Source organism: Rhinolophus hipposideros, assembly GCF_964194185.1.
Source record: "Rhinolophus hipposideros genome assembly, chromosome: 26".
Classification (NCBI taxonomy): domain Eukaryota; kingdom Metazoa; phylum Chordata; class Mammalia; order Chiroptera; family Rhinolophidae; genus Rhinolophus; species Rhinolophus hipposideros.
In genome coordinates, this window is record NC_138072.1 from 25,546,893 (window position 1) to 25,572,701 (window position 25,809).

Genomic DNA, 25,809 nt, shown 5'->3' on the forward strand with positions numbered 1-25,809 from the left:
GTGATATACGATTCTTTTTACTATAATTCCTGATTCTAGTGAAAATGTCATTGGAGTTTTTGCACTGGTACCCATTAGTGATTCGGGCCTATAGTTGTGTGTGTGCTGTTCTTGTCATGCTTCTGTCATTCATAAGGTGAGTGAGTGGAGCATGATAATGATGGTGGTGAAATGAGAAGACCCGTCCCCATTTCTTTTAATTGCTGGACAATGAGAATGAAAAAAATCATACAGTGTGACACAGGTGACTTCGAATCATAATTAGCTACTTTAAATACACTGATAGGATGGTTAGTGCTCCAAAAAGAGGTAAGGAGGCCTTCCGTTGACTCACGTCCACATTTCAAACTTAATCAGAGTTGTATCGGACATGTAAGCTGTTTGTATGATAAACGTGCAGTGTGTATTGAGAAAACACGTGTATGCTTTATTAACACACACAGTGTCCACATTTCATTTTTCCCCATCAGTTTCCCCAGAGCAGTGTTGCCATAACAGACAATTACAAAGCTCATGAAGTGAACGCTACTGACTGTGTTCCTTCAGTAACTAGTGGCAGCTCCCATGTGAGAGGTGTCTGCTTTGCACCAGGCCCTTTACACACATTATCTCATTTGATTCTCACAGTAGCCCTGGGAATTAGGTAAGGAGAGAGACTTGGTGCCTGCCACTTGGCCACGGTGTCTTCCCACTAAGTGGCAGAGCTGGTCTTCAAGAGCAGGTCTTCTCACCTCCAGAACCCATGCTCTTTTCACTCCGTCTTTAACCATACCATGACTTATACATAGAATCGGTTCAAACTGGTGTTTCTAAATGAATTTCCTGAAGACAAAATTTTGTTGATACGCATCTCCATCAAGAATCAGAATATTTGTCATGTAAAAAATTCAAGTATGACAAGCAACGTGTGAACCTACCCTTGGGGACCATTGATCAATGATTACTATGTTCTGAGCAGTGTGGTAACCGTCAGGTTATTTTATTTAATCTTCACATCAGTCTGTGAAGGAATTGAGGTTTTGTGAAGTTAAATAATTTGCAAGTAATCCATCTTACGAAGGGTTCCTAAGTAAGTGGCCCAGGTGGGACCTGAGCCCAGATGGCCCTTTTCTGGGGCTGGCATCCTAAGCCATTGAGCTATATTACTGGGCTGTGTCTTACTCGTACAGATTGGCTTTATTGCACAGGCTTATCCATCCACAATTTAGGTACTCTGTTAAAATTAAAGGTACTGTGTCAGAGAATGTTATTATTTATAACTTCTTTTTGAAGAACATAAAGTAGCAGATTTGAGTTAATGAGATAGTTAAAACCAGATTGGCTCCATTAATATCAATTTGTGTATCATGAATTCTGAGTAATTGCCAGGAGTAAAGAGTCTGAAACGTGCAGATACTTCACTGTGCATTAAGACAGGTATAACTTAGCTCCCTGGAATAGGTGGGGCGCTCCTAGACGGGGACGGGGGTGGGGTCATTTAAATAGGAAAGTAGCAGGAGAAAAGTTTGTTTTTCTCATGTCATACTTAACTATTTTTGCCTAATAAGCTGACTTATTTTCAGATTTATTATTGACCTAGGTAAACACATTAAACAAAGTTATATAAGCCAAGTTGATAAGTCCCTTTAAAATACTGATATTGATAATACTCTGAAATATGTGTGTGTGTAGTCTCGCACATTGCTGGTGGGAATTACTGTAAACTGGTTCACTGGCAATTTGCCAAAAGACCAAAAATATAATTTGAACAAACGGAGCAACATCAGGACCAGATGTGGCGGGGTGTTGGAATGACCAGACCAGGAATTAAAACAACAGTGATTAAGGTGCTAAGGACCCTGATTGATAAAGTAGACGGAAATGCTAAGAAAGTACCAAAAAGAAATGCTAGAGATAAATTTAAAAAAAGTAATAGAAATGAAGAACGCTTTTATAGGCTTACTAGTAGACTAGACCCCACTGAGGAAAGAATCTCTGAGCTGAAGGATGTATCAATAAAATCCTTGAAAAGAGAAAAGCGAAGAGAACAAAGAAACATATTCTGTTCTGAAAAAAACAGAATATGCAAGGAATGAGGAACAACTACAAAAAAAAAAAAAGTGTTACATACCCGTAAGGAAATATCAGAAAGAGAGGAAAGAGAGAAAAGAACAGAAGAAATATTTGAACACGTTTTTATTGCAGCATTTTTTTTTTATAATAGCAAAAGATTGATAACTACCCAAAGACTGGTAACTACCCATCAGTGGGGGACTAGTTTAATAAACTTCAATGCACACACACAATGGAATCCTATGCAGCTTAAAAGTGGTGTGGAAAGATGTCTAAAATACATTTTTAAGATAAAGCAAGGTGCACAATAGTGCCACTTTAGGAGAAAATATGATTGATGGTGTTATATTTGCTTCTGTTTGCTTAGGAAGTCTGAAGGGGTGAAGGCTGGCAAAACAGGTGGGGCCACTCAGAGTTTCACATTTTTCTTTAATATTTGAATTTATTAAATAAGAAAATTCCAAAATATTAAATAAGAAAAAACAATTTTATGTGTGTGATCTTAAAAATAAGATCCACTCTTTCCATTCTGTACTATGTCTTTCCAGCACTTTTTTTTCTATACGTATGTGTAAAGTCTAAGGATACTTATTTTTAAGACTTTATTTTGAAAATTTTTGACACATTCAAAGCAACAAAATAATACAATAAATGCCTGTATACTCACTATCAAGCTTCAACAATTGTCAATGTTCTGTCATTATTGTTTCAACTATGCCCAACAAGTCCCCACCCCACCCCTACAGGGTTATTTTTATTTTTATTTTTTTACAGTTTTTCTGGAGACAAACTTTACATGCATTGAAAAACAGGCACCTTAACTCTAACTTTGAAAAACTGGATCTGCTCATGTTAACAACCCGCCAGCAAATATATAGGACGTTGTCATGTCTTCACGTGGTGATGGTGTCACCTTGCTTCCCATTTGTTCCCTTACCACAGCTTCTTTTTTTTGAAAGAAAATCATGTTTTCATACATAATCGAGAGTTGTAACAGTCAGACATAGCCCCTGCTGCCTGGAGCTTGCAGGCCTCAGTTATTCGTTTTGAGCTGCATCAAAGCGGGTGTTTGGCCAGCTGGGAAGGCTGGCAGGGAAGCCGGGCCGGGGGTGGGGTGCGGCTGATGGAGTGGGGATCGGTGATTCCAGTCCTTCTCCAAGAGCTGAGAGGTGGAAGCCTGGGCTGTCCAGTATGGTGGTCACTCAGCCACTCCGTCTGTTTCAATGTAAACTAATGATTAATTAAAATAAAATATTCAGGTTCCCAGTTCTACTGGCCACAATTCAAGTGCAAATCGCCACAGATGGCTAGTGGGTACCATACTGGACCATGCAGATGTAGAACATTCATCACAGGAAGTTCTCTTGGCTGGGGTGTTGATTAAGGGGCTGGAAAGGGAGACGCAAAGAGGTGAAGTTTGCAAGACGCAGAACTGAAAAAAAAATGGTGAAAGTTGTATCTTTGCTGCAAATATACAGCCCTGCCATTGTCGTTTTCTTCTTTTAAAGAGTCATTTCCTTCTTCATGCTTTATTTTCTTTTTACCTACTGTTTTACTCACTTATTATTGTTCCAGTCTTCCGTGCCCTCACTCTCTCCTTTCTTTTTCTCTGAAATGAAATACTATTTATTGACTCTCAAGAAAATTTGGTTCCAGTTATAGTGGACTAGGTATTTCTGAGCAATCCTTTCCTGAGAACAATTAGAACTACTTTCCAAAAAATATATATGCAAAGAACATAATTGAAGGCTGTGGTATAATTAGAATATACATCTGGTGTTTTTTCCTGGTTCTTGGCACAGAACTTCAAAACCCTTGGTATTTCCTGAGTGACAGGAGTTCTTTGTTATGCTAAGAAGGAGTTCTGGTGAAGCCTCTAGAGAGCTTCAGAATGGGGACTGGTCACCAGAAAAACCAACCACAAGGTCAGAAGACTGGAACTTTCAGCCTCCACCCCATCCCCAACCTTTGGGGAGGTGGGGGCGGTGGGGGAGGCGGGAGATTGAGTTCAGTCATGTAGCAAATGATTTAATCAGGCATGCCTTTGTGATGGAACCTGGCTAACACTGCATAGCAAGGCTCTGGAGCTTCCTGGTTGGTGACCATATGGATATACTGGGAGACAGTGCACCCAGACCCCACAGCGAAAGGGTCTTATGTCCCTCTATCCCCCTCCAGACTTTGTCCTTTGTGTCTCTCCTACATTTGGCTGTTCCTAAGTTGTATCCTTTATAATAAAACTGTAATCATAAATATAGTACTTTCCTGAGTTCTATGAGTCATTCTAGCCAATTATCAAACCTGGGCCAGCGGGGTGTCATGGGAAGCCCCACACTTATAGCCAGATGGGCAGAAGAGCGAGTGGCTTGGGAGCACCCAGGACTTGCAGCTAGCTTCCAAAATCAGGGCAGTCCTATGGGGGCAACACTGACTCCAGATAGTATCAGAATTACCCTGAATGTGGGATGCTCAGGTGGTGTCAGAGAACTGGTGTGGGAACACAAAGGTATCGCACAGCTAACAAGGGAGTGAAAAATGATGGGCTGCAAGTCCAGGAGGAAGAAACCCAAGGAGATGAGCCCAGCATCTGAAAGTATTTTTCCCCTAGGGCCGTCTGCCACTTCACAAGTGGCCAAGAAGTTAAAACAGGCCGTCAACAGATACATAAAGCTAGGGAGACAAAAATTGGACTTTAGGGTATACCAAGAAAGGGTGACCCTGGTAAAATCCCATCTAAGCTTTGGCTTGGAACCCTAAAAGTCTATACCCTATTGTCGCGTCCCGCGCAACAAGGGCAGTGAGGGTGCGAGAAGGGGCGGTTTGGGTTAAGTTTTTAAGCAAGAAACAAACAGAGACTTAAGGCATTAAATCTCTCCCAAGGCCAGGGGTCTCTCAGTCTCAGAGGGCTGGAGCCCAGAATAAAGTTGGCTGGAGGTTTTTATTGATAGGTCTACAACTATAAGAAAGCAACTATAAGAAAGCAACATTGTTTCTTACACGGTCTGTGAGGCTCAGACTTCATAACAGAAAATGTTTATTCCAATCACACTTTTTCTGTAAACAGCTGAAGCACAAGGTCCCAGGATGTTTTGTACCTAAAGTATGTACCTTTTCAGGATCAAGTCTTTCACATTGTAACAACTCTGTTGAGAGAAGTGGAAACAGGTGCAAGGGGAAAGCCAGAGCTGGCAACACACTTTCCCAAGCAGGGGAAGGGGAGGCAAGGCCCCTTCCCATACCTGTCCAAGGCAGCTCGTTTGGGGTCCCCACTCGGTTCCACCTGGCTTAGGTTGTATCTCCCGTGAGATATCTTACCCCGTCTTTGGCTGCAAACCATCTTTTGGGGACCAGACAGAGAGATATAAAGTGTAAACAAAGGATGGAACAGAGTCCCAGAAAGGCACAATCTCACAAACTCTTCTTTCCTTAAGGAAAGATATGAAGGGATATTTGGCTAGGCTGTTGTGCGACTACACCCTATGAATAAAGATGAACCAGAAATAAACAGGCCATCAAACCCTAATTGGATTAAGGGGATCTGAGATTGCTAGCGCCTCTAGTGGTCTGCGAGAAGCAAGTCTTTTATGGAGGATAATAAAATTCTCCTAGGCCTCAAATAGTCTCTGTAATTTTTTATTAGGTTGGTGCAAAAGTAATAGCAGTTTTTGCAATTATTTTTAACCTTTTAAACCGCAGTTACTTTTGCACCAACTTAACATGTACAATGTTTAGCACTCAAATAAAAATAATGAGATCTATGAGGAAGAGGGCCCATTTGATTAAAACCCAAGAGAAACAACAGACAGGAGAAACAAACTAACAGAAGACCCAGATAGAAGGGTTGTCAGGCCCAGATTTTAATATGTTCACAGGAATAAGTGAAAAAATTGAGTTTCTCAGAAAAATTGAAACTAAAAACAAACAAACAAAATAATGAAATGGAGAGCCTACAGTTGTAAAATTCAGCAATTGAAATTGAGAACTCAGTAGATTGGTTTAAGAGTAGATCAGACCCAGCTGAAGAAAGCATTAGTGACTTGGAAGATATGTTAGAAGATAATATCCAGACTGCAACACAGAGAAACTTTTAAAAGGGGGCATAAAAGACATATGGACTACATTAAAAAGCTACCATATACATGTAGTCAGAACCTCAGAAGGAAAGAACATGTTTTCCTACTTTCATCTTTTTTGCCCTAATTTTTGAGAAATTTCTTTATCTTCCAACTTCTATTGAATTTTTCATTTCATTTCTGCTTTTATGTTAATTTCTAAGAGCTCTCTTTGTGTCTGACTGTCCCTTTTCACACAGCATCTTTGATCTCATTGAGGATATTAATAATGCAGATGCTCATCGACTTATGATGGGATTATGTCCTGATAAATCCATCATAAGTTGTAAATATCATTATCAAAAATGCCTTGAACACGCTTAACCTACCAATCATCCTAGCTTAGCCTCGCCCACCGTAAACGTGCTCAGAACACTTACATTGGCCTACAGTTGGGCAAAATCATCTAACACAAAGACTATTTTATAATAAAAGTGTCAAATATCTTGTCATTTATTATGCTGATTGCTTTCCCTCCATCGTAAAGTCGAAAAACCAAAAGTGGAACCATCATAAGTTGGGGACCATCATTCTCTTGTTTTATTGTTGTTGTCATATTGAAGTTTTCTTCTCTCCAAGCTTTGTTCCTCCTAGTTGCATTTTTCTGCTTTTTAAAAATCTTTTATGACAGAAGTAAGACTTAGTCGCCTGCTCATATATATAAGTTGAATCGAAAGCTGACAAGAAACTCCGAGCACATGGATGGGTTTTTGCCAACTCTGGGCGTTAGTGTGACATGATCTGGGAGCCCTGACATTAGCACTTCTATTTGCACCCCGTTTAGCTGGTTGGATTGCATGCGGACTTTTCCAGTCTCGCCTTGTTTGGGCAATAAGGTGTGGCCCACAGAGGTGGGGGATCTGAGGAAAGACGGCTGAGATGAAAACCTCACCTTTGTTCTCAGTACTGTGTCCTCAATGCTGCCTGGCGTCCCCCAGCCCAGAGACGTTCTGTTTTACCCTCATCAGAGAAAAGAATCTCCAGTTGTCACTGAGATGCGTCACAGGTAGTCACAGGAGGAGAAGGAATCTAACTGCTTCATAGGCAGCTTTTATCCTAATTTCCTGAGAGGACTTAAGAGTTGAATGGGGAGAGGGGACAGAAATGTAAATAAATGATTGTAAGGACATGTCATAGATATTTAAAATGATATCGAAGCCCAGAAAAAGCTAACTGACAGCTGCAGAATAAGGAGGAAGGTTCCAGAGGAAAACAATAAAAATAAACAGAGTTTGGAAGGGTGAAAACAGAGTTTGCAAAGAGGAGAAGGGCCTTCACTGTAAAGCCCGGAGCCCATGCCAACAGTGCAGAGCTGGGCAGGGGGACCCTGCTGGGGGCCATCGAGGGGCAGTGCGTAGGAGCCGTGGCTTCCCAGCAGCCATCTGGTCTGTCACCTGTACCCTCTGATGGTTCCTTCTGATTCTGCCCACATCTCATGACCAGGTAGTCAGCTGCCCTCTGATCCTGTGTCCTGGCCTGCGGGCCCAGTGTGACTTGTTACTAGGAATGTGCCCCTCAGGCTCACTGTGGGGTCTGTGTTCACCCAGCTCCTATTGATTTCCTGGGTCCTCCACACCTCCTGCTCCCTCTACCTCCCCAGCAAAGCAGGCCTACCAGGTGAAATTCGAGGCACAGTTAAATTTGAATTTCAGATAAATGATGAATAATTTTTGGTATTTGTATGCCCTAAATGTTGCGATACTTGGGACAAATAAAAGCATACCAAATACTTATGCTAAAAAAATCCTAAAGATCATGCCATCCCAGGCTAGCTGCATGCGGGAAGTGGGCGTTTCTCTGCTCCTGCTGGAGGCCTGGGCTTGCCCTGGGGAAGGAGACACCTGGGCTAGGCACAGACTGGAATCCCGTTTTCGCAGAGTGAGACCATGTGCACCCCCACCTACCTGACTCTCCCGTCTCTTTCTCAGTTAGCTCCAGGCATGAGGAAGCGTGCAGTTCATGATCACCGTCAACGCGTCCTTAACCTGTCCTTGGGGATGCTGCCTCCAGAACGTACTCAGGGGCCGGATTAAAGTGTCAAGGGGGTGAGGGCTCCTGCCGGTCGCCAGTCAATGGGTCCAAGTGTGTTACTGCTGGTTGTCCTTTTGAACCACCAGTTCCAGTGGCTCCTTCAGACTCGGCAACTCTGTGGCGTCTGTGTTACATTTGCAACTCGGGGAACTTTTCTGAGATCCCCCTCTCCAGGGTCTTTCTGTCTCCTGAGTGAGGCCTGGGAGAGCGCTTGCAGGACAAAAACAACGCTCTCTTCTCCTCAAGCCTGTGGAACTTCTGGAGGGGGGCTCCCTCCTGCTCCTCTCATGACATTCTGCTTCTTCCTTCAAGTCCTGTTTTCTGCCTTAGGTTTCAATCGTTGGAAACAAAAGCCAAAGAGGGTAGCATTTTACTAGCAGTTTTTTGCCTTCCACCCTCCTGCTAACTTCCTCCAAGACAAGGAAAACGAAGCTCAATTATTTGTTTGAATTGTGAAGAAGCTAAAGAAAATAAAATAAAAGGGGAAGATAACAAACACATCAGTATTATTTGTCTATATGTACTAGATGTATACACTGGGTCTTGCCAGGATGGTGATTTTAAATAAAGACACAGAGGGAAAAACAGAGAGGAAGGAGACGGTGGGTCCAGTGACAATAATAAAACAGTACTTTCAGCTTGAAGCGCTGGCAGCCTCAGCATGGCAGCCTCAGTGCCCCATCCAGGGCTTTTCAGTCCCTACTGGGTCCCAGGGCAGCTCCAGTGACCTTCCTGCCCCCGTGGTCCCGCGGGTTTGCTGCCCCTAGCTCTGCCGTGTGCAGCTCTGGGCCATAACCTGGGCCCGTGCAACTCCAGCCTTTAGCCCCCTGGTCTGAGATTTTTGTTTTTGTTTTGTTGTTTTAAGGAAACAAGAATTGGACTTTATAGTCTCGTTAGTCTCTGATTCTTTCCCCCAAATCGTTTGTGAAACGGAAAACAGTTTACTTCCTCCGGTCACTAACTCTGCAGCCCACTTTCCTCTTAACAGTCTCCACCTCACAGTCGGTGGAGGATGAAAGGAGCTAATATTTGTAAAGCACTTAGGAAAGTGCCTGGCGCAGTCAGTGCCCCCTGAATGTTAGTCAAATAGAAGGAGGAGAGTTTTCCCTCTGCCAGGGACCTCCGACAGGCAGCAGACCCACGTGGGAGGCCCTGGGCCCCAGCGACGCCCCCTCAGCCCCACGGGAGGCCCCAGCGACGCCCCCTCAGCCCCACGGGAGGCGCCAGCGACCCCCCTCAGCCCCACGTAGAGGCCCCAGCCACGCCCCCAGCCCCACGGCGAGGCCCCGGCGACGCCCCCTCAGCCCCACGTAGAGGCCCCAGCCACGCCCCCAGCCCCACGGCGAGGCCCCGGCGACGCCCCCTCAGCCCCACGGGAGGCCCCAGCGACCCCCCCCAACCCTACCGGGAGGCCCCAGCCACGCTCCCTCAGCCCCACGGGGAGGCCCCAGCCACGCCCCCAACCCCACCGGGAGGCCCCAGCCACGCCCCCAGCCCCACGGGGAGGCCCCAACCACGCCCCCTCAGCCCCACGGGGAGGCCCCAGCCACGCCCCCAACCCCACCGGGAGGCCCCAGCCACGCTCCCAGACCCACGGGAGGCCCCAGCCACGCCCCCAGCCCCACGGCGAGGCCCCAGCCACGCCCCCAGCCCCACGGCGAGGCCCCAGCCACGCCCCCAGCCCCACGGGGAGGCCCCAGCCACGCCCCCTCAGCCCCACGGGGAGGCCCCGGCGACGCCCCCTCAGCCCCACGGGGAGGCCCCAGCCACGCCCCCAGCCCCACGGCGAGGCCCCAGCCACGCCCCCAGCCCCACGGGGAGGCCCCAGCCACGCCCCCAGCCCCACGGCGAGGCCCCAGCCACGCCCCCTCAGCCCCACGGGGAGGCCCCAGCCACGCCCCCAGCCCCACGGCGAGGCCCCAGCCACGCCCCCTCAGCCCCACGGGGAGGCCCCAGCCACGCCCCCAGCCCCACGGCGAGGCCCCGGCCACGCCCCCAGCCCCAGGGCGAGGCCCCAGCCACGCCCCCAGCCCCACGGGGAGGCCCCAGCCACGCCCCCAGCCCCACGGCGAGGCCCCAGCCACGCCCCCTCAGCCCCACGGGGAGGCCCCAGCCACGCCCCCAGCCCCACGGCGAGGCTCCAGCCACGCCCTCAGCCCCACGGCGAGGCCCCAGCCAGCCCCCACATTAAGCCCTGGGTCAGAGGCCACTGCCTCTCAGCCAGTCCACTGCGTTACAGTTACCGTAAGGCTCAGTTCTGTGGGCCACACATACCTTCCGTTTTGATTCCTGAATTTTACATATCAAGAGGGTGATTTCCTTCTTTGAAGCTAAGGACAGGTGAGTCTGCAGAGGCTGCAGTAGTTTCCTAAGAAACGGGAACATGTTTTAACTGCCTGCAGGCCACGCTAACTGCGGGGGGTGGGACCCTGCACGTCACAAGGTGGGGGTGAGGCGAGGGGGGAGCGCCCCTCACCCCCAGCCCTGCCATCCCGGCAGTGCCCAGGGATGTGAGGACAGGCAGGTGCCACTATTTGCTTGTGACGTTTCTGCCCTTTGTTGAATGCTGCTTGTGGGTTAAGGCACTTCAGCTTCTCTGCACCTAAGGAAACAGGCACTCGGTGTCCTCACTTAACAGTTAAGGAACCGGAGGCTGTGGGCCTGTCCGAGGCCACGCAGCTCCTGCGTGGCAGGCTCGGGCCTGGCTTTCTGAACCACAGCCCACGCTCTGCTGCTCCCACCGTTCCGAGCCTTTGACACAAGGGCAGAGCGTGGAGCTGGGCGTCACACAGGCCTCGGGGCGGGGACGCAGCCCCAGGGCACAGCTCTTCTCCCTGCAGCTTCGGGACACCAGGGGCGGGGGACACCAGTCAGCCGTGGCCCTGCTCGGGCCCCCACCAGGTGGTTCTTTGCCCGCCCCGCCCCCTAGTCCTAGAGGGAGAACGGCCAAGGACTCACGGTCACTTCCCAGCTGCGGCCTCACCTGCAGGCCTCACCTGGAGACCCAGGAAACTGGAGGGGACATGGGCCCTTTTCTGTCCAGGGGAGTAGCTGTTTCCCTCCATTTTCCTCAGAAGCGGTGCCTTCTGCCCCTAGCCTTGGGTCATCAAGGCTGCACACATCTCTCGCAAGGGGCAGCTCCCCGATAAAATGCCTGTTTGACTTCTGGTTCCTTGACTTGTTAGCTGCGTGAATTGGGGAAAAATTAACTGAGTCTCTCAGTCAGCTGGACAATGGAGTGATGGTTCACGGGGTTCTCTGGAGGATGAAATAATCCGTGTATAGGATTTAGACCGCGCCTGGCACACAGTAGGTGCTTAGTGTATGTCAGCTGTTATGCTCACTGTGTTCAGCAGGGGCAGGCCGCGGTGGCCCAGAGCGCACAGGGCGTGACGAGTCCAGTGCCAGCGGGCCCTGCTCCCACGCGGCAGAAGTGGGTCACAGAGCAGCGTCCTTCTGTGCGGCTGGGGACCGGCCGCTGAGAATCCGCTCCTGGGAAACGCAGGGCACCGCACCCCTGGCCCCAAGCCGACCGAGCTTTCCTGATTCGAAGCGCTTGGATACACTTCTGGAGTCTAGTCCCAACCCACAACAGAAATATCAGGAAAGAAAATAGGAAAGGAAAGAAAAGGGCCAATGGCATTGAAAAAAATGTGAAGACATCGTGCTGCCTTGGCCAGTGAATGTGAACTCGTCCGCGCTCCTGTTTCCCAGCGTCATTTTCATTAACAGGAAATCGGCTTTTGTTGCTGCCAGAGCAGAGCGCACGCTGGAAGGGGTGCTGACCCCCTCGGCTGGCCGAGGCCTCCCGCCGGCCTCAGACTGCGTGGGGATGCTCGTCACCAGGTGAGGCTCAGCTGGCTGAGTGACCTCGCCTGGCGTCCGCCCAGTGTCCTGAGATGGACGCCTCCTTCCTTGTGGGCATGGATCCTAGACCTGGAAAACCCGTCCGGGAAGGACAACTGCACCTTAAACGTGGGGCCCTGCACATGAAAGCCGCTCTCCAGGAGACTCCTAGGCACTGTTGGCAAAGCAGTAACCAAGCATAAAACACAGCTAATTACAACTCTACAGATGTGGTCGGCTTTGACCTCCAAGCTGGACTTCAGAAACTGATACCTCATCCTACCTCTGAGAGTCCCCGTGGGACCAGAAAGGGGACTTGCTTTGTCCCTTTGCTTTGTGACATAGCAGTCAGAAAACCCGTTTTTCATTTCTAGTTTACACAGCTGAGGCAGGCTCACATTTTCTAAGAAAAGCTAATTTGTATGTAACAGCCATTTGTGGAATTGTTTCTTTTTTTGTTCTCAGCACTTTATGGCCCCGTTTCTAAAGAAAGCATAGATTTCAAACTCCCAGTCTACATAGAAACAGGAAAGACTACTGGATACAAATCCACGTTTTCCCTTGTAATCTTTTCTCTCAGCTGCTTCCTGTTTCATGGTCAAGAAATTCTAGTACGTCCTTCATTTCCTGGTTCCCAACTGTCTTCCATCTGGTTTTGTTCCAGACAACTGCAGAAGATGCTATTTCCAGCTCCCTGAACCTCCCCTGTATGTGAATGTGAGATTTGGTCTCAGGGACACGGCTGTTCACCAGCTCTTTGCAGAGCAGTGTAAACAGGGACCAGGGGCCCATTTGTAGCTGCTACATATTCTTTGGATAGGAGGCTACCTTGGAAAACCAGATGTGATGTGCTTTTCTTTTTACTTACGTCAAAGCAGTGGTTAGCTCCACAATATACAGATGGGGTCAGGGGAAAGCTGAGGGCACCAGTGTGGTTTACACGACTGGGTGCAGGAGGGTGGGGTGGGCGTCACCATGCTGCTCTAAGGCTTTGGGTTCACTTAGTGACTTGTGAGGGTGTGAAGAGACAGGTGACACAACCCCCGTGCCACCTCTTACAGCCACATAGCCTCATTTGCTTTTGGCTGCACCTCGTTTCCCTGTCCCCCCACCATCTACTTACTTTCCTGGTTCTAATGTCAGAGGCTGGCCACTTGCACCCAAAACTCCAAAGTCTTAGTCCCCAAACCTGCAATGTTACAAACAGGACTAAAAGGAAATCCAAGTCATCTTACTCAGTCTTCCACATTTCCCTGCAGTATGTCATGGAGGAGAAGCGCAAACAAGCAAACTGGGTGTATGGGGACCCTTTCTAAGGCACACATACTCAGCAAGAATTGGCCAGGGCCCCAGGCTCCCAACTGCTTTAGACTCACCCCGTCTCTCCCTGGGGGGCAGCAGCTTAGTGCCCTGGTTTAACTGGCATGCCATAAAATCCTTAGCCAGGAACATTGTTTAACTCACTCAACATTTGGTCCATCTAAAAGGCAGAGCCACACAGAGGACCCCTCTGCCACCAATGCAGGGACCAGTGTAACGGCTCTTCAATCACACAGCCAGCTGCTGGGGAGCAAGTGCATTCCAGGAATTTGCATACAGGTAGTCCTGGGACCACAGGCTGGGAAAGTTTCTATTTCCTATGGTGCTTACATTCTAATTCAATTGTTTCACAAATCTCAGCCACTGTGTATGTTGACCCCTGCCACTGTGGCCCCCAAATTCAGATGATGAAAGCCTGACCCCATTGTGACTGTATCTAGGGAGGTAGCCCTTGGGAAGTAATTAGGGCTAAGTGGGGTCACGATGATGGGGCCTTGGTCTGATAGGATTAGTGCCCTTATGAGAAGACACCAGAGCGCTCACTCTCCCCCTCCCTGTGTACATAGCAAGATGGTGGCCTCCCACCAGCCCAGGAGAGGCCTCAGAATGAGACTTACCTTGTGGGCACCTTGATCTTGGATTTCCAGCTGCCAGAACTGAGAGACGTTATTTCTGCTGTTCAAACCACCCAATCTGTGGTATTTCGTTATGGCAGCCGGAGACCAACACACCTGTTTCTTTTTAATTCCACTACCCATTTCAGCCACACTGGTCTCTCAGGTCCCCACAACCAAGACCAGGACATCTGATTATTATTCTCTCTGCACACCCCACCCCTGGCTCCCATTTCATCACCCCAACCCCACACTTTGAGGGCTGCCTCCTGCTCACCCTAATTCTCAGCTTAAATATCACTTCCATAGGGGGCTGCCTGCCAAGGATTTTGGTGTTCACCCATCTTATTAAATCCTTAAGGCTACTTATGATACATCACATAACTTCTCTTTGTTGCACGTCACATATTTTCTCTAATTCAGTTCTGTTGATTAGGCCCTTGGGTGGCAAAATTTAATGTAAGCTAATTTATTGTTTACAGCAGGCTCGCATGATGTCGTTTCGTTCAATATCATTGTTATAATGTTGGGGAGAAAAAAGAATCGATTCCCAGCCAGGGCCATTGTATGCAGTACGCATGTAGTTCCCATGTCTGCGTGGGTTTTCTCTGGATATTTGGGCTCCCTCCTATGTCTCAAAGACAAGAGCGAGGTGAACGGCGTGTCAGCACTAGCCCACCTGAGTGAGCAAGTGTGTGAGACACGCCCTTTCCAATGGTTTCTTTCGCAGCCTTTGGTGTTGATGTCGCACTTTAATTCAGACGTCAGTGTAAAAATTTAATACATGAAGTAAGCTGCAAAGTGTTAGCGAAGCAGGAGCTGGGCTTTGTTTTTCCAAACATGTTTCCAAAAGACTGTTTTATTTTAAAACAGAGTCAGATACAAAGGCCTTTTAACCGCTGTGGTGGGGATGAGTACACCGGTTCCTTACGTCGGTCACCGCTTCATCTCCTGAGCCCACCGCTTCCACGTCTTGGGGAGCATGAGAAGAAAGATGGGTCTCTTCCTTTACGTCCCTGTTTGCTGTAGTAAGTGTCCTTGGATGACAGTAATTATATGACCAAACTTTCCATAACTGTTTCGCAATTATTAAAGTTTTGCAGTTGCTGGTTTTCCTACTGGTGTCTTCCCACCTGAGATAAAAGAGAAAGCGCTCATGATATGACCAGCCACCCTTTTTCAACAAGTGTGTCAGCCACTGGCAGGCGAGGAACAGTGAACGCTTGTGCAGTGTGATGGGCTGACCAGGTGCCAGTGGAGGCGGCAGCCCCTTTGCAGGAGAAGTGCATCTTGGAGGCGATGGGTCAGGCCAGCGACCCTGAGCCAGGGCACAGGCAGGACCGGAAGCTTCAAGTCCAGTGTGTTCTCATGAGTTTACGCCCATTACCGAATTTGCTTTCTGTGATTGAGAAATCAATCCACCGTCCTCACAAAACGAGCGGGTTGGGGCTTGTTTTAGCTATATGAAACTCTTACCAAATTCAAAACTGAGTTTCAAGGTTACACATCCCGAGACTTCTGTTTCAGTGTCCCGATCCGGCAACTACTCCTTTCCTCCACCCACTTTCCTTTAAGCACATGCCCCGTCCTGGTCCTTTATCCCAACAGACAACTACCTAAGCTCCTCCACACAGGTTTGGCAAATGCACTGAATTAGGATTGGGTACCAAAATGCTCCTGGCAGGACCACCCACTCAGTGATCTAGTGCTCTATTCAGTGTGAGCGGCAGATCTTTTTTTTTCCCAATGCAACACCCTCCCTTCTCCAATTACCCCGTCATTCCTATAAGCAGTGTTCGCCACTTCCCGGGACCTTTTATATCTGTTTATATCAATGCTCTCGACTCTTCCTGGGTCCTACAAACAACGCCCCTGCCTTCCTGGGCTGCACTATTTCTTTACAAGCTGATGGGAGCTGGAGAAGAGTGAGGCTTGGCTTATTCTCCCAAGGATGTGCTTTGGTGGGTACAGAAAGTCTGCATGTGGACACTGACCCCAATTCCTCACCTGGGAAAGAAGGGATCCGACAGTAGAGGACAGAATGAGCCCGAGGACTAAAATGAGAGGCATGAGCTCAGCATCCATCAACACCTGGGAGAAGGTGTAGACCTCGGACGCCATGTAGTCAGGCGGGAGCCAACAAGCTGCTGTATGAGGCTGCCTAGTTAATGCTGTGTGTTTTCTCTGGCAATTTTCCTTGCATGTCCTCCTTAGTTTCCTTGGGAAAATTCTAGATGACACAATAGTTCTCTGTGTCTATTAAACCTCTACTATTGTTCATTTTGATAAAGTACTTTGTGCTATAACATACTTTCCTTTTTTTTTCCTTCCCCTTTCTTCCGCCTCCCCCTTCACTCCGATTCAAACCGTTGTTTCTCAGTCTAGTTGTGTAGGACACAGCTCCCTGGCCCATGCGGGTATTATGAGCCTTGCACACCCCCGGCTGAGGCAGTCTGTAACCGGTTGTCGGTCCGCTGCTCATGCTGGCTGCTGGCTACTCATGGCAGCACACGGTAGCCCGTGGCAGCCCACAGCAGCTCGGCTCCAGGGAGAGCTGTTGTTCACAATCTCAGCTGTAGAGGGCGCAGCTCCACTGGCCCATGTGGGAATCGAACCAGCGGCCTTCAGTGTTAGGAGCACGGAGCTCCAACCGCCTGAGCCCCGGGGCCGGCCCCTAACATACTTTCTTGTTTTACATGTTGACAAATACAATGTGAAAACCCACCGTACTTTAGTAAGCTGTACTTACCAAGCATTTCCTCTAATTTTGCTGTGGCAGGTTCATTCACATTAAATAGATGGTCATTATTTCTAGGAGAAAAAGTAACAAGCTTTCTTACTCCCTAAACTAGAGAAAAAAACAACTTCTGTTATTTACACAGCAGGAGCACTTTTAAATGGTGTCCTCAGGGCCAGTCTCAGCCGCCGGGAGGCCCTGGCTCCTAACTGCCCGGCTCTCGGGCTTTGAGCTTCCTTCCTCAGACCACACAGAAAACACACGGGCGTTTACCCATGAAGCTTTATCATTCTCACATTCGTTCACTCAGAAGAGTGAATATCTATGTCCACATACTCATGTGCGTATTTATGTAATATACCTGTATGTAGAGCTAAGTGTCCACACACACACACACACACACACACTGCACTCCCCAAAATTCTGTCTTGTAATTCATCTATAAAGTTCAGGATTAGGTCAAAGCCAAAATGCCAGCCGAAAGCACTTTCTTTCTTGGCTTCAGCATCACTTTTATTCACAACCATGTAGAATGTGCAGGGTAACTCAAAGGGACCTAACTATTAGGAGATGGACACACACAGAACAACGTAACACTGACTGGATCACACACTCCCATGTCCCTGACTTCGTGTCAGCTGCTGCTGGCTGTCCCGGCCCTGTCACCCCATGCGGTCTCGTGCAATACTTACACCTTCTTCTTCTCTACCACACCTAGCCTCACCAAAGCTGCTAAGGCATTTTTCTGTACGTCAGAAGATAACACATCGTAACACTGTGAGGCACCTAAACACAGCGGAGAAGAGTCAGTGAACTACTTTTCCTTTTCAACTAAGGGACATCACCGCCCACAGAGGAGTGACTGACCTTGATCGAGAAGCTGGCTTGTGAACACTCTAACTCTAGCCAAGTACTGCTTCTCAGTGAAGTAGTCTTCTTGTTCCTTCAAGAGGTATTTGCAAATTATCTGATTTTCAGAGGAAGAGAGGAACAGGAAGAGAAAACAGGCAGTCAGACAGAATGGTGACAATTTCGCACAGCCCCTCGTAACAGAATGACACGTTGTGTTAGAGAAAAAAACCCGTCAAGGACTGATCACAGGGAAGCTGCAGGATTGTCAGCAGGTCTCTGAAGCTCATATCACTGTTTACAATTAGGAGAAAAGTGTCCCAAATAGCACTGACATTTATAAAAATAATTTCGCACTCTAATGGGTTGCAAGTTAAGAAAATTACTATCAGCTCACTCTATCTTATGCTGCTTACGAAGACAAAGCCCAGACATTTTGTAACTATTTTTTCCCCAAAAACATCTAACAACATGCTAGACCGTAAAATACTTGATGATTTCTACTTACAAAGGTGCTGAGAGGTAGAACTAGCACTCATCCAACACCTCCTAAGAGCTGGACTTTGTGCAAGAAGGCTGACATGGTGATTTCATTGACCACAGCATCGCTCTGCCAGGAAGTGGGTCCTGGGGCCCCGCAGACAGTGCCGAGCTAACAGCCATGCAGGCCTCAGGAGGGCCCCTGGCAGTTTCCGTCTCAAGCCCCGTCTCACTCTACGCTGGCTCCCTTCCTGCTGGACATATGCATAATCCTCTCTCTTGAATCACCCCGAGCTCTGACAAACTCGGATACTTGCACTTGAACTTTTCCTTCCCTTGCGACATTAGCATTCAGGAATATAAACAAGTGACTTCACGTATCATTCAAATCTTGCATTTACTAAGTGCTACTATGCATCAAACACCAGGTTCCATACTCCAACCAGGAGACATGAGGTACAGCATGACAACATGAGGTAGAGTGTGACAACGTGAGGCACAGCACGATGTGAGGTACAGCATGACAACGTGAGGCACAGCACGACGTGGGGTAGAGTGTGACATGAGGTACAGCGTGACAACGTGAAGTAGAGTGTGACAATGTGAGGTACAGCATGACAATGTGAAGTAGTGTGACAATGTGAGGTACAACATGACAACGTGAGGTACAGCATGACAACGTGAGGTACAGCGTGACGTACAGCATGACAACATGAGGTAGTGTGACAACGTGAGGTACAGCATGACAACGTGAGGTACAGCATGACAACATGAGGCACAGCATGACAACATGAGGTAGAGTGTGACGTGAGGTAGAGTGTGATGTGAGGTACAGCATGACAACATGAGGTAGTGTGACAACGTGAGGTACAGCATGACAACGTGAGGTACAGCGTGACGTGAGGTACAGCGTGACGTGAGGTACAGCGTGATGTGAGGTAGAGCGTGACGTTAGGTACAGCGTGACAACGTGAGGTATAGCGTGATGATGTGAGGTACAGTATGACAATGCTTGGGTGTAACTGGGGTGACAGGAACACTGCTCACATGTCAGGAAGGTGCCATCCTCGGGTCGGTAATGGACTAAGCCTCCTCCTGCACGCAGGATGCATTTCTCCCTCACCTGAGTGGTGCAGTCACTCACCCCTGTCTCTCTGGTGCTACCATTCACCAGGGGAAGATACTGCCCTTCAGGCCAGAAGTAAGTCCAGTATGGGAGAACCTTAGTTACCTCAGATACAAAGGAGAACTTGCACGTGACTTACATACCTGATAACATTCCATGAAAGGTTTAAAGAGTCCTATTAAAAATTCTAGCACGGTATTTCCTTTCTCTGTAACTAGGATGTCCCTCGTCATGACTTGAATGGTTTCACTTTTACAAAGCAGGTAACAGCCTTCTTCAAAGTCCTGGAAGGGGAGCGGAGAAGACGGAATGCATCCACTCGTGAGGTTAGTGGGTATGCAGCCTGGGGCCCGCAAAACAAGACAACACCGGCAAATGCCACAGGCCTCCCGACGGTTCTGGTTGCCAGACAGTAGCCAGACAGCATTTGTTCGAACCCTCAAACACACAGACAACTCAGGAGCCTTGGGAATCACAGCCTGGGTGATGGGATTTCTTTCACTTTGCACAGCCACACTCCTTAAATTGAAGTAGGCAGTGCACACAGTGAGTCCTTAAATACTTAGCATCATGCTTAGGCTCTGAACAGCTGGCACGATGCCCGCATTCTCTCCTCAGGCCAGTATCGGAATGGGACCGGCCGCTGTCCATCCTGGCTCTCCCTGCACCAGCACAGCAGGAGCCCAGCTCTGGGACCTGACCTCACCAGCTGTCTATATCACCAGGCAAAAGGCCCGACTCCTTCCAACAAGTGGGTAACAGGAAAATGTTACCTGGCTGATCAATTTTTAATGAAATAGACTTGGTTTATTACAGTGGCTGCATGAATGGTCCAAGGAATGCCCTCCTCTCACCAAACACTCCCTAAGTTATTGATTAAACTTGATCAAGAATCAAATTAGACTTTGGTGAATTGTGAGTGTCCCAGTCCCTCTTTCTGTTTGCTGCATGGAGCCTGAAGAAAGGGAGACACATCCATGAATCCTCGCCCAACGTTTCCAGAACTCACACTGCACACACACTTGCTCTCTGGCTACGAAGATTTACCTTTACTGCATTTCCTGGGAAGAAGATGAACTCATCTGAAAAAACATTGCGTAGGAAGTGAAAGCACCCGTAGATATCCTCTGGAAACAAATTTATTACATAGAATTAATTACCACATTGTTTTTCAAACGTTCAGGGAGTGCCAAGGAGTCCAAAGGCCATATTTCAAAAGCATGTCATTCATGTATCAGGGACGAGAAGTAAGGCCTAACGAAGTTATAATGAATCCAAATTTTACCTACAGAGTAAACTAGTCTAGCACTTGTAATGGTTAAATACAAATGACTTGTTCCAGCTTCTAACCAGTCTGGAACAAGCAAGACACCATGTTCCTTAGAAGACAGGAGCCTCACCCCCAAGCCAGGCTCCCCAGCAGAGACAGACAGACGGGCCCCATTTCTTCACTCTCTTCTCCATTCCTATTTCCTGACTTCCTGACCACATCTCCAGCACAGGGACAAAGCAGCACAGTGACAGAAAAAGCTCTCTTGTTCTCCAGACATGTAGGGTCACCTTGCCCACCAACCACACAGGCTCCTCACCTTCCTGACAGGTGTTGCGAACTTTCTCACTAGGAAACACACACACACACACACACACACACACACACACATCAAAGGCTGCCTCCAGTCTCAGGGTGCCTACCACACCCTCAGAGACCACGTGCGTGCCCCTTAGTCGGAGATGAATTCCAACATACAAAACCTCGGCTGGAGCTGCAATCAAAATCTGAGTTTTCCGTGCTCTGAACTAAGTCACCTAAGCTCTGTGTCCTTATCCACAAAATGATGGCTCGCACACGGGCCTTCGGAGGCCCCTTTCAGGGCTAAGTTTGTGCGTGAGCCCCGTGCCTCCCACGGCTTTTCCTTAGAATTCCTATGGAGCTTTGGAAAACAAAAACAAAAATACCAATGTCCGACCCACACTCCAGAGCCCCTGAACCAGAACCTATGGGCCTGGGGCTCGCCCTCCGGGTGCGCTAACGTGCAGTCTGGGTAGAAAACCCCTGGCCCTGACTACAGCTCCTGTGAACAGAAACTGGGCTTTCCTCATTTTCACACTCCAGTGAGGAGTGTAAAATGCCACTGTGCGTCCCGTCTGCTTCTGTCACACGAGGGAACTGTCACAGCAGCAAAACAGCCGCAGACCAGAGATGAACTGTGCTTTAGCCCCCGCCCACTGCAGTCCTGCAGCTTTCTCGGCCTAATCTTCCTTATTCATAAAAGGAGAGGTGTCGATCACATGACATCTTAGGTCCCTTTCAGCTCTCACACTCCAAGCAGATGGCCACCTGTTTAGGGGAAAAGCTTTTACACTTGTGAGTGTCCAGGCTGGCGTGCGGGCTGCACACACGCGCTGAGCATCGAAAGGCCTCCAGTGTTGCTCCCTACACGGAACTAATAGCCAGGCCTCTTCCAAAACTCAGACCCACAGCCGCCAAAGTTACCTTTCCTGCAGCCAGGTGTCATCTGCAACGCCAGAGCCACCAAGGAGGGCCGGACAAAAACGTTGAGCAGCTGGTTCCTGTAGGTGGAGCACATGAGGAGCGTGACGTGCTGGAGGACGAGGCCGTCGACCATGTCTGTGTCTGCGCCCCCGGAGTCCACTCGCAGGAACACCCGGTCCTTGACCAGGCCGGCAAGGTTGGCGTGCAGGAGGACGCTGGCCTGGACCACGTCTCCCGGAGGCTCACTGTCTGCACACAAGACCGTTCGTTCAGGCCGACGGCACAGACAGCGGACGGCACTGCCGGGCGTCCAGGCCCAGCACCCATCAGCGCCAGTGACGGCCTACTGATAACAAGCGCCAGGTACCAGCTTTACGTTCTTCCAGTGCAGCCAACGGCATCACATGAGAAGGGCATTTTACAAGTACTGTTTTCAAATCAACTAAACTCGCTCTAAGGATACGCAACATACTTTCTTATCTAGCCCAAAGTTGTCAGCCATTCTGAAATGCCCCTCAATTCCAACTCTGGAATTGAGCATTTTCTCAGGAACCAACGGTGCCCCAAGTTGTGTAAGAGCAACTTACATGACTAGAAAATTACATCTACATGAATTTAACAACACTAAGACAGGAAGGCCCCTGATAAGTATATATTATCATGCACACGCACCCACACACACCCACACCCACATGCACACACACACGTGAGCGCGCACACACACACACACACACACACACACCCTTGCCCAGACCAATCCCAAGATGGCAAGACGATCACTCTGTCACTTCGAGGTGAACCCAAGGACAACCTGGAGAGGCATCTCCTAGCACCAGGCCTCCCTGAGCACAGAGCGGTGCCAGGAGATTCTGGGGTTTTCCTGCATCAATGATAACTTACAGAAGAGGCTCCTGGTACCCCATCAGCGGGCACTGCACTGGCCTGGAGATACCCAAGGAGCTAGGGTTACAGAAACATGAAGAAGAGATGGGGACATTTAACAAACATTCTTGGCAAGGATAATCATTTTACCCGAGCCAACGAGTTGCTCGACAGGCAGGTCAGCGGGCACACGCTGTGTTAATGTGACATGGAAAAGACAAGTGACAGGAGTGGTCTTTCTTTCGGACTTCATCACATTCGTTCGTGCCTTCCTGAGCTTGCTCAAGGTAACAGGATAGTACGTGGTAATGTTATGTACATAATATGATATGGTATACTTTACATATGTCATATAATGATATATATCATAAAAACCTACGTGAGAGCTTAGGACTGTGGGATAATCTGAGTAAAAAGAACTGAATATACAGCACTCATTCTAACTTAGGAATGAAACTTAATCATGTACTTACGGACTGTCACCTTATAATAACTGGAGTGATTTAGGGGCCGAACAGATACTCTTATCTCCGGACTGGCCACACATTTATCCCGTCTGGAGATAGTGACACACCGTACAGAGACAGGCGCCTACTTTCATATGCTCCAGGGCCAAGGGGTTATGAATTTGTTTAGCACTTTTCTCCTCTTTCGTGACCTCCTACCTGTATTACATCAGCATGTCCCCGGTCTCCTGTTAGACTCTAAAATGCAGACCAGATGTCTGATTCATCTTTATGGCCCTCTTGCTGACCAACACTCAGCCGGCTGCCACTCGGTCAGAAATCCCCCCAGCATCTCTGAGCTGTGCCCAGCTCTGCCAGCGCCCGGTTCGTGCGTCCCCATTTCTCAGCTGGCACAGTAGCCTGCCAGCTTGCTTCCCTTCCTACACCCTCTTCCCACTGGGACCCACCGTAAAACTGACACCAGCCTGTTTTCTAAAGGCCAGTCAGTCATACGGCCCCGCCTCCCGTTACCTAAAGTCCAGCCCAGACGCCCCAGGTATGTGAACCTGTGTGACGTCCCTGTCGCACAGCCAACGTCCCTGCAACAGCCAACGCTCGCAGGTGAGGCAGCTGGTACTCGACGCCACCTCACACGTCCTCATCCCCGTGCCAGCCACTCCTCCTGCCTGTGTCCCTGCAGAGCCCTCTTCCCATTGACACCCTTCCATGGAGCCTTCCCCGCGCGTGGGAGCCCCCCATGCAGTGCTCCCCATCCTTACCTCACTGGGCCGTTCTTACAGCCCCCACGTTAGCCGCTCCTACCCAGAACCTCTAGAACCTCTTGCTCATCCGCAGCCCAGCAGGACCAGCACCGACCAGGTGCTCACACAGGTGCACAGTGAACAGCAGGCACCTGTCACCTGGTCTGAAAACGACCACGGCTCCAAGTGCAGCCTAAACGACTTTCAGTCCAAGAGCCCGAAAACAATGTAAGCTAATCAATGTCCCCCCATGTCCCAGCACAGTGCTCATACCTCCAGCGACATTTCCCCAACGTTACGTGAGACAAGCCCTTCAACCCCCAATACAGTAAGACAGGTGGGTGCAGACACGACGTGGTTTAGAGGTGGGCTAGAGGGACGGCTACCAGACCACAAAAAGATGTAACGTTTACTCTTCACTCGGCAGGGCACCCGGGAGAAATGGCACGCTGACCATGATTCTCTACCATCTACCATGCGGGGTCCAACGTCCTACCACGATAACTCTGGGTTTCTTTCTCTCTCTGAGCCATGCTTTGCTCAAAGTCCTCTACAGGTTTTTTGTGTCCAGGCTACAGCTTTTCTGAAGTTAGAGGTGAGGAAAGCCAGCATCCCTGTCCCAGGTGTCCCGCACACGTACCTGGCCACGTGAGGAGCCCCCCGAAGGTGCGGGCTAAGCTTCTTAGCCACGTAGCCTTCTCCACCAGCGCATCAAAGTGCATGGACGGCCGGTTCTGGAGCAAAACAGCGACAACCAGGGCCCAGGGACTCAACGCCAGGTTCTGAATCTGCAGAAGCTGCATTCTGTGGGCGACCTCGGTGACGAAGGTGTGCATGTCCTCCGACTGCTTCTGAGGGATGTACCTGGACGGAGTACACAGAACCACCAGTGGTAGCTCTGCCACTATGACACATGCGCACGGAGGGGTGGCAGAAGGCGGGCCTCTTGGAAGGCTCCTGGACTTTCTGCCAGTTCCCTCGGGTCCCACTGGGAAGTCTACCCTTGCCTAACACTATCCACACGTCTCTAGGGCAGGTTCTTGAGAGGTGATAAAAATATTCAAGGGAACAGGGTCCTATTATTCCTGGTTCTGGGCAAAACACTTTTCTTGCGTTACAAATAGGACATGTCACGTCTGTGAAAAGTGATGCCTCCCGAGCAGAACGCTACTCTCTTCTCCAAATCCACAGCACTTAGGATGTCTTGTGCGGAACACACGTAACGTGTTAATAGGATAACTGCACATATATGCATGGGAGGCTGGCCTGAGAAGTGTCAGGGCGCCTGCCAAGCACTGCCACAACCCTTGCCTGAAAGATCACCAACTCTGAATGGGACAACACTGGGAACCCACAGAGCTGGCTGGAGCAGAGGTACACATCTGACCTAAAAGCAGTAAGGTGGCTTAATGTGAAAGCTGCAGCCAGCGAGGGTGCCCTGTACTAGGTAACAATTGGCCAAGCCCATCTGAGATCCACAGCGAGAAAGCGTGTGGCAGCACAAAGCTGATACCTGCTTCTGACCTAACGCAGTTGCCCGCAGGTGCCCTGGCTGCAATGGGCCCGTTGGTGCTACAGGTAAATCAGGGGCAACACTGCCGGCACCTGTCGCCTGGCTGGGCCTGGTTTTTCTTCCATGCTTCCCCTCAATTAAGAAAACCTAGAAGCATATCGTACCTGCATCCTGAAGGGACCCAATTCATCTCCTTGCTCATAAAATTATACCCTTTCTGAGAGCAGGGACCCACTCCCATTCATTATCAGTAGACAATCCTTTCTAGGATCAAAAATAATACTTCGTACACACTTTGGGGGGGGCTACCAAGAGTGCGCAACTATTTGCATGCAGGCACTTGTTCACAACGCTGCATTTTCCCCACCTGTAAGTCTATTGGACACGGATGCCCAAGCAGAATGAACACTGCCCCGCAGGGAGCGCTTCTGGACACACGAGTGTCCTTCTGTACCTGGGGCCTTCCCCATCCCCGATGTGTGATCTCAGGTGACCAAGATTCACCCTAGAGGTGGTCAAGCCCCATGATGCACCCTCAGGTTTCCC

The 25,809-nt window shown here is 49.2% G+C and overlaps 1 protein-coding gene across 8 annotated transcripts in view; it reads right to left on the reverse strand.

The window, feature by feature from the left end:
• Window positions 1–1,751: 1,751 nt before the first annotated feature.
• The window catches only part of GNPAT (glyceronephosphate O-acyltransferase), a 42,619-nt gene continuing 18,561 nt past the window's right edge, over window positions 1,752–25,809 (reverse strand). For 2 of the 8 annotated variants that reach the window (XR_013992619.1, XR_013992621.1), the window contains exons 9-18: window positions 24,391–24,614; window positions 21,662–21,910; window positions 20,215–20,294; window positions 19,311–19,451; window positions 17,580–17,679; window positions 17,405–17,498; window positions 16,725–16,786; window positions 11,179–15,108; window positions 10,470–10,563; window positions 1,752–8,656 (exon numbers count right to left, since the gene is read on the reverse strand). Coding sequence is in view for 3 of the 8 variants with exons in the window: in XM_081038883.1 (XP_080895009.1) it covers window positions 8,598–8,656; window positions 16,725–16,786; window positions 17,405–17,498; window positions 17,580–17,679; window positions 19,311–19,451; window positions 20,215–20,294; window positions 21,662–21,910; window positions 24,391–24,614 (1,009 nt within the window). In the remaining 5 variants the exon portion in view is untranslated. Of the gene's footprint in view, window positions 8,657–10,450; window positions 15,109–16,724; window positions 16,787–17,404; window positions 17,499–17,579; window positions 17,680–19,310; window positions 19,452–20,214; window positions 20,295–21,661; window positions 21,911–24,390; window positions 24,615–25,809 lie in introns of those variants that run through there. The other 6 variants (XM_081038883.1, XM_081038885.1, XR_013992620.1 and 3 more) reach the window with 5 other exon arrangements.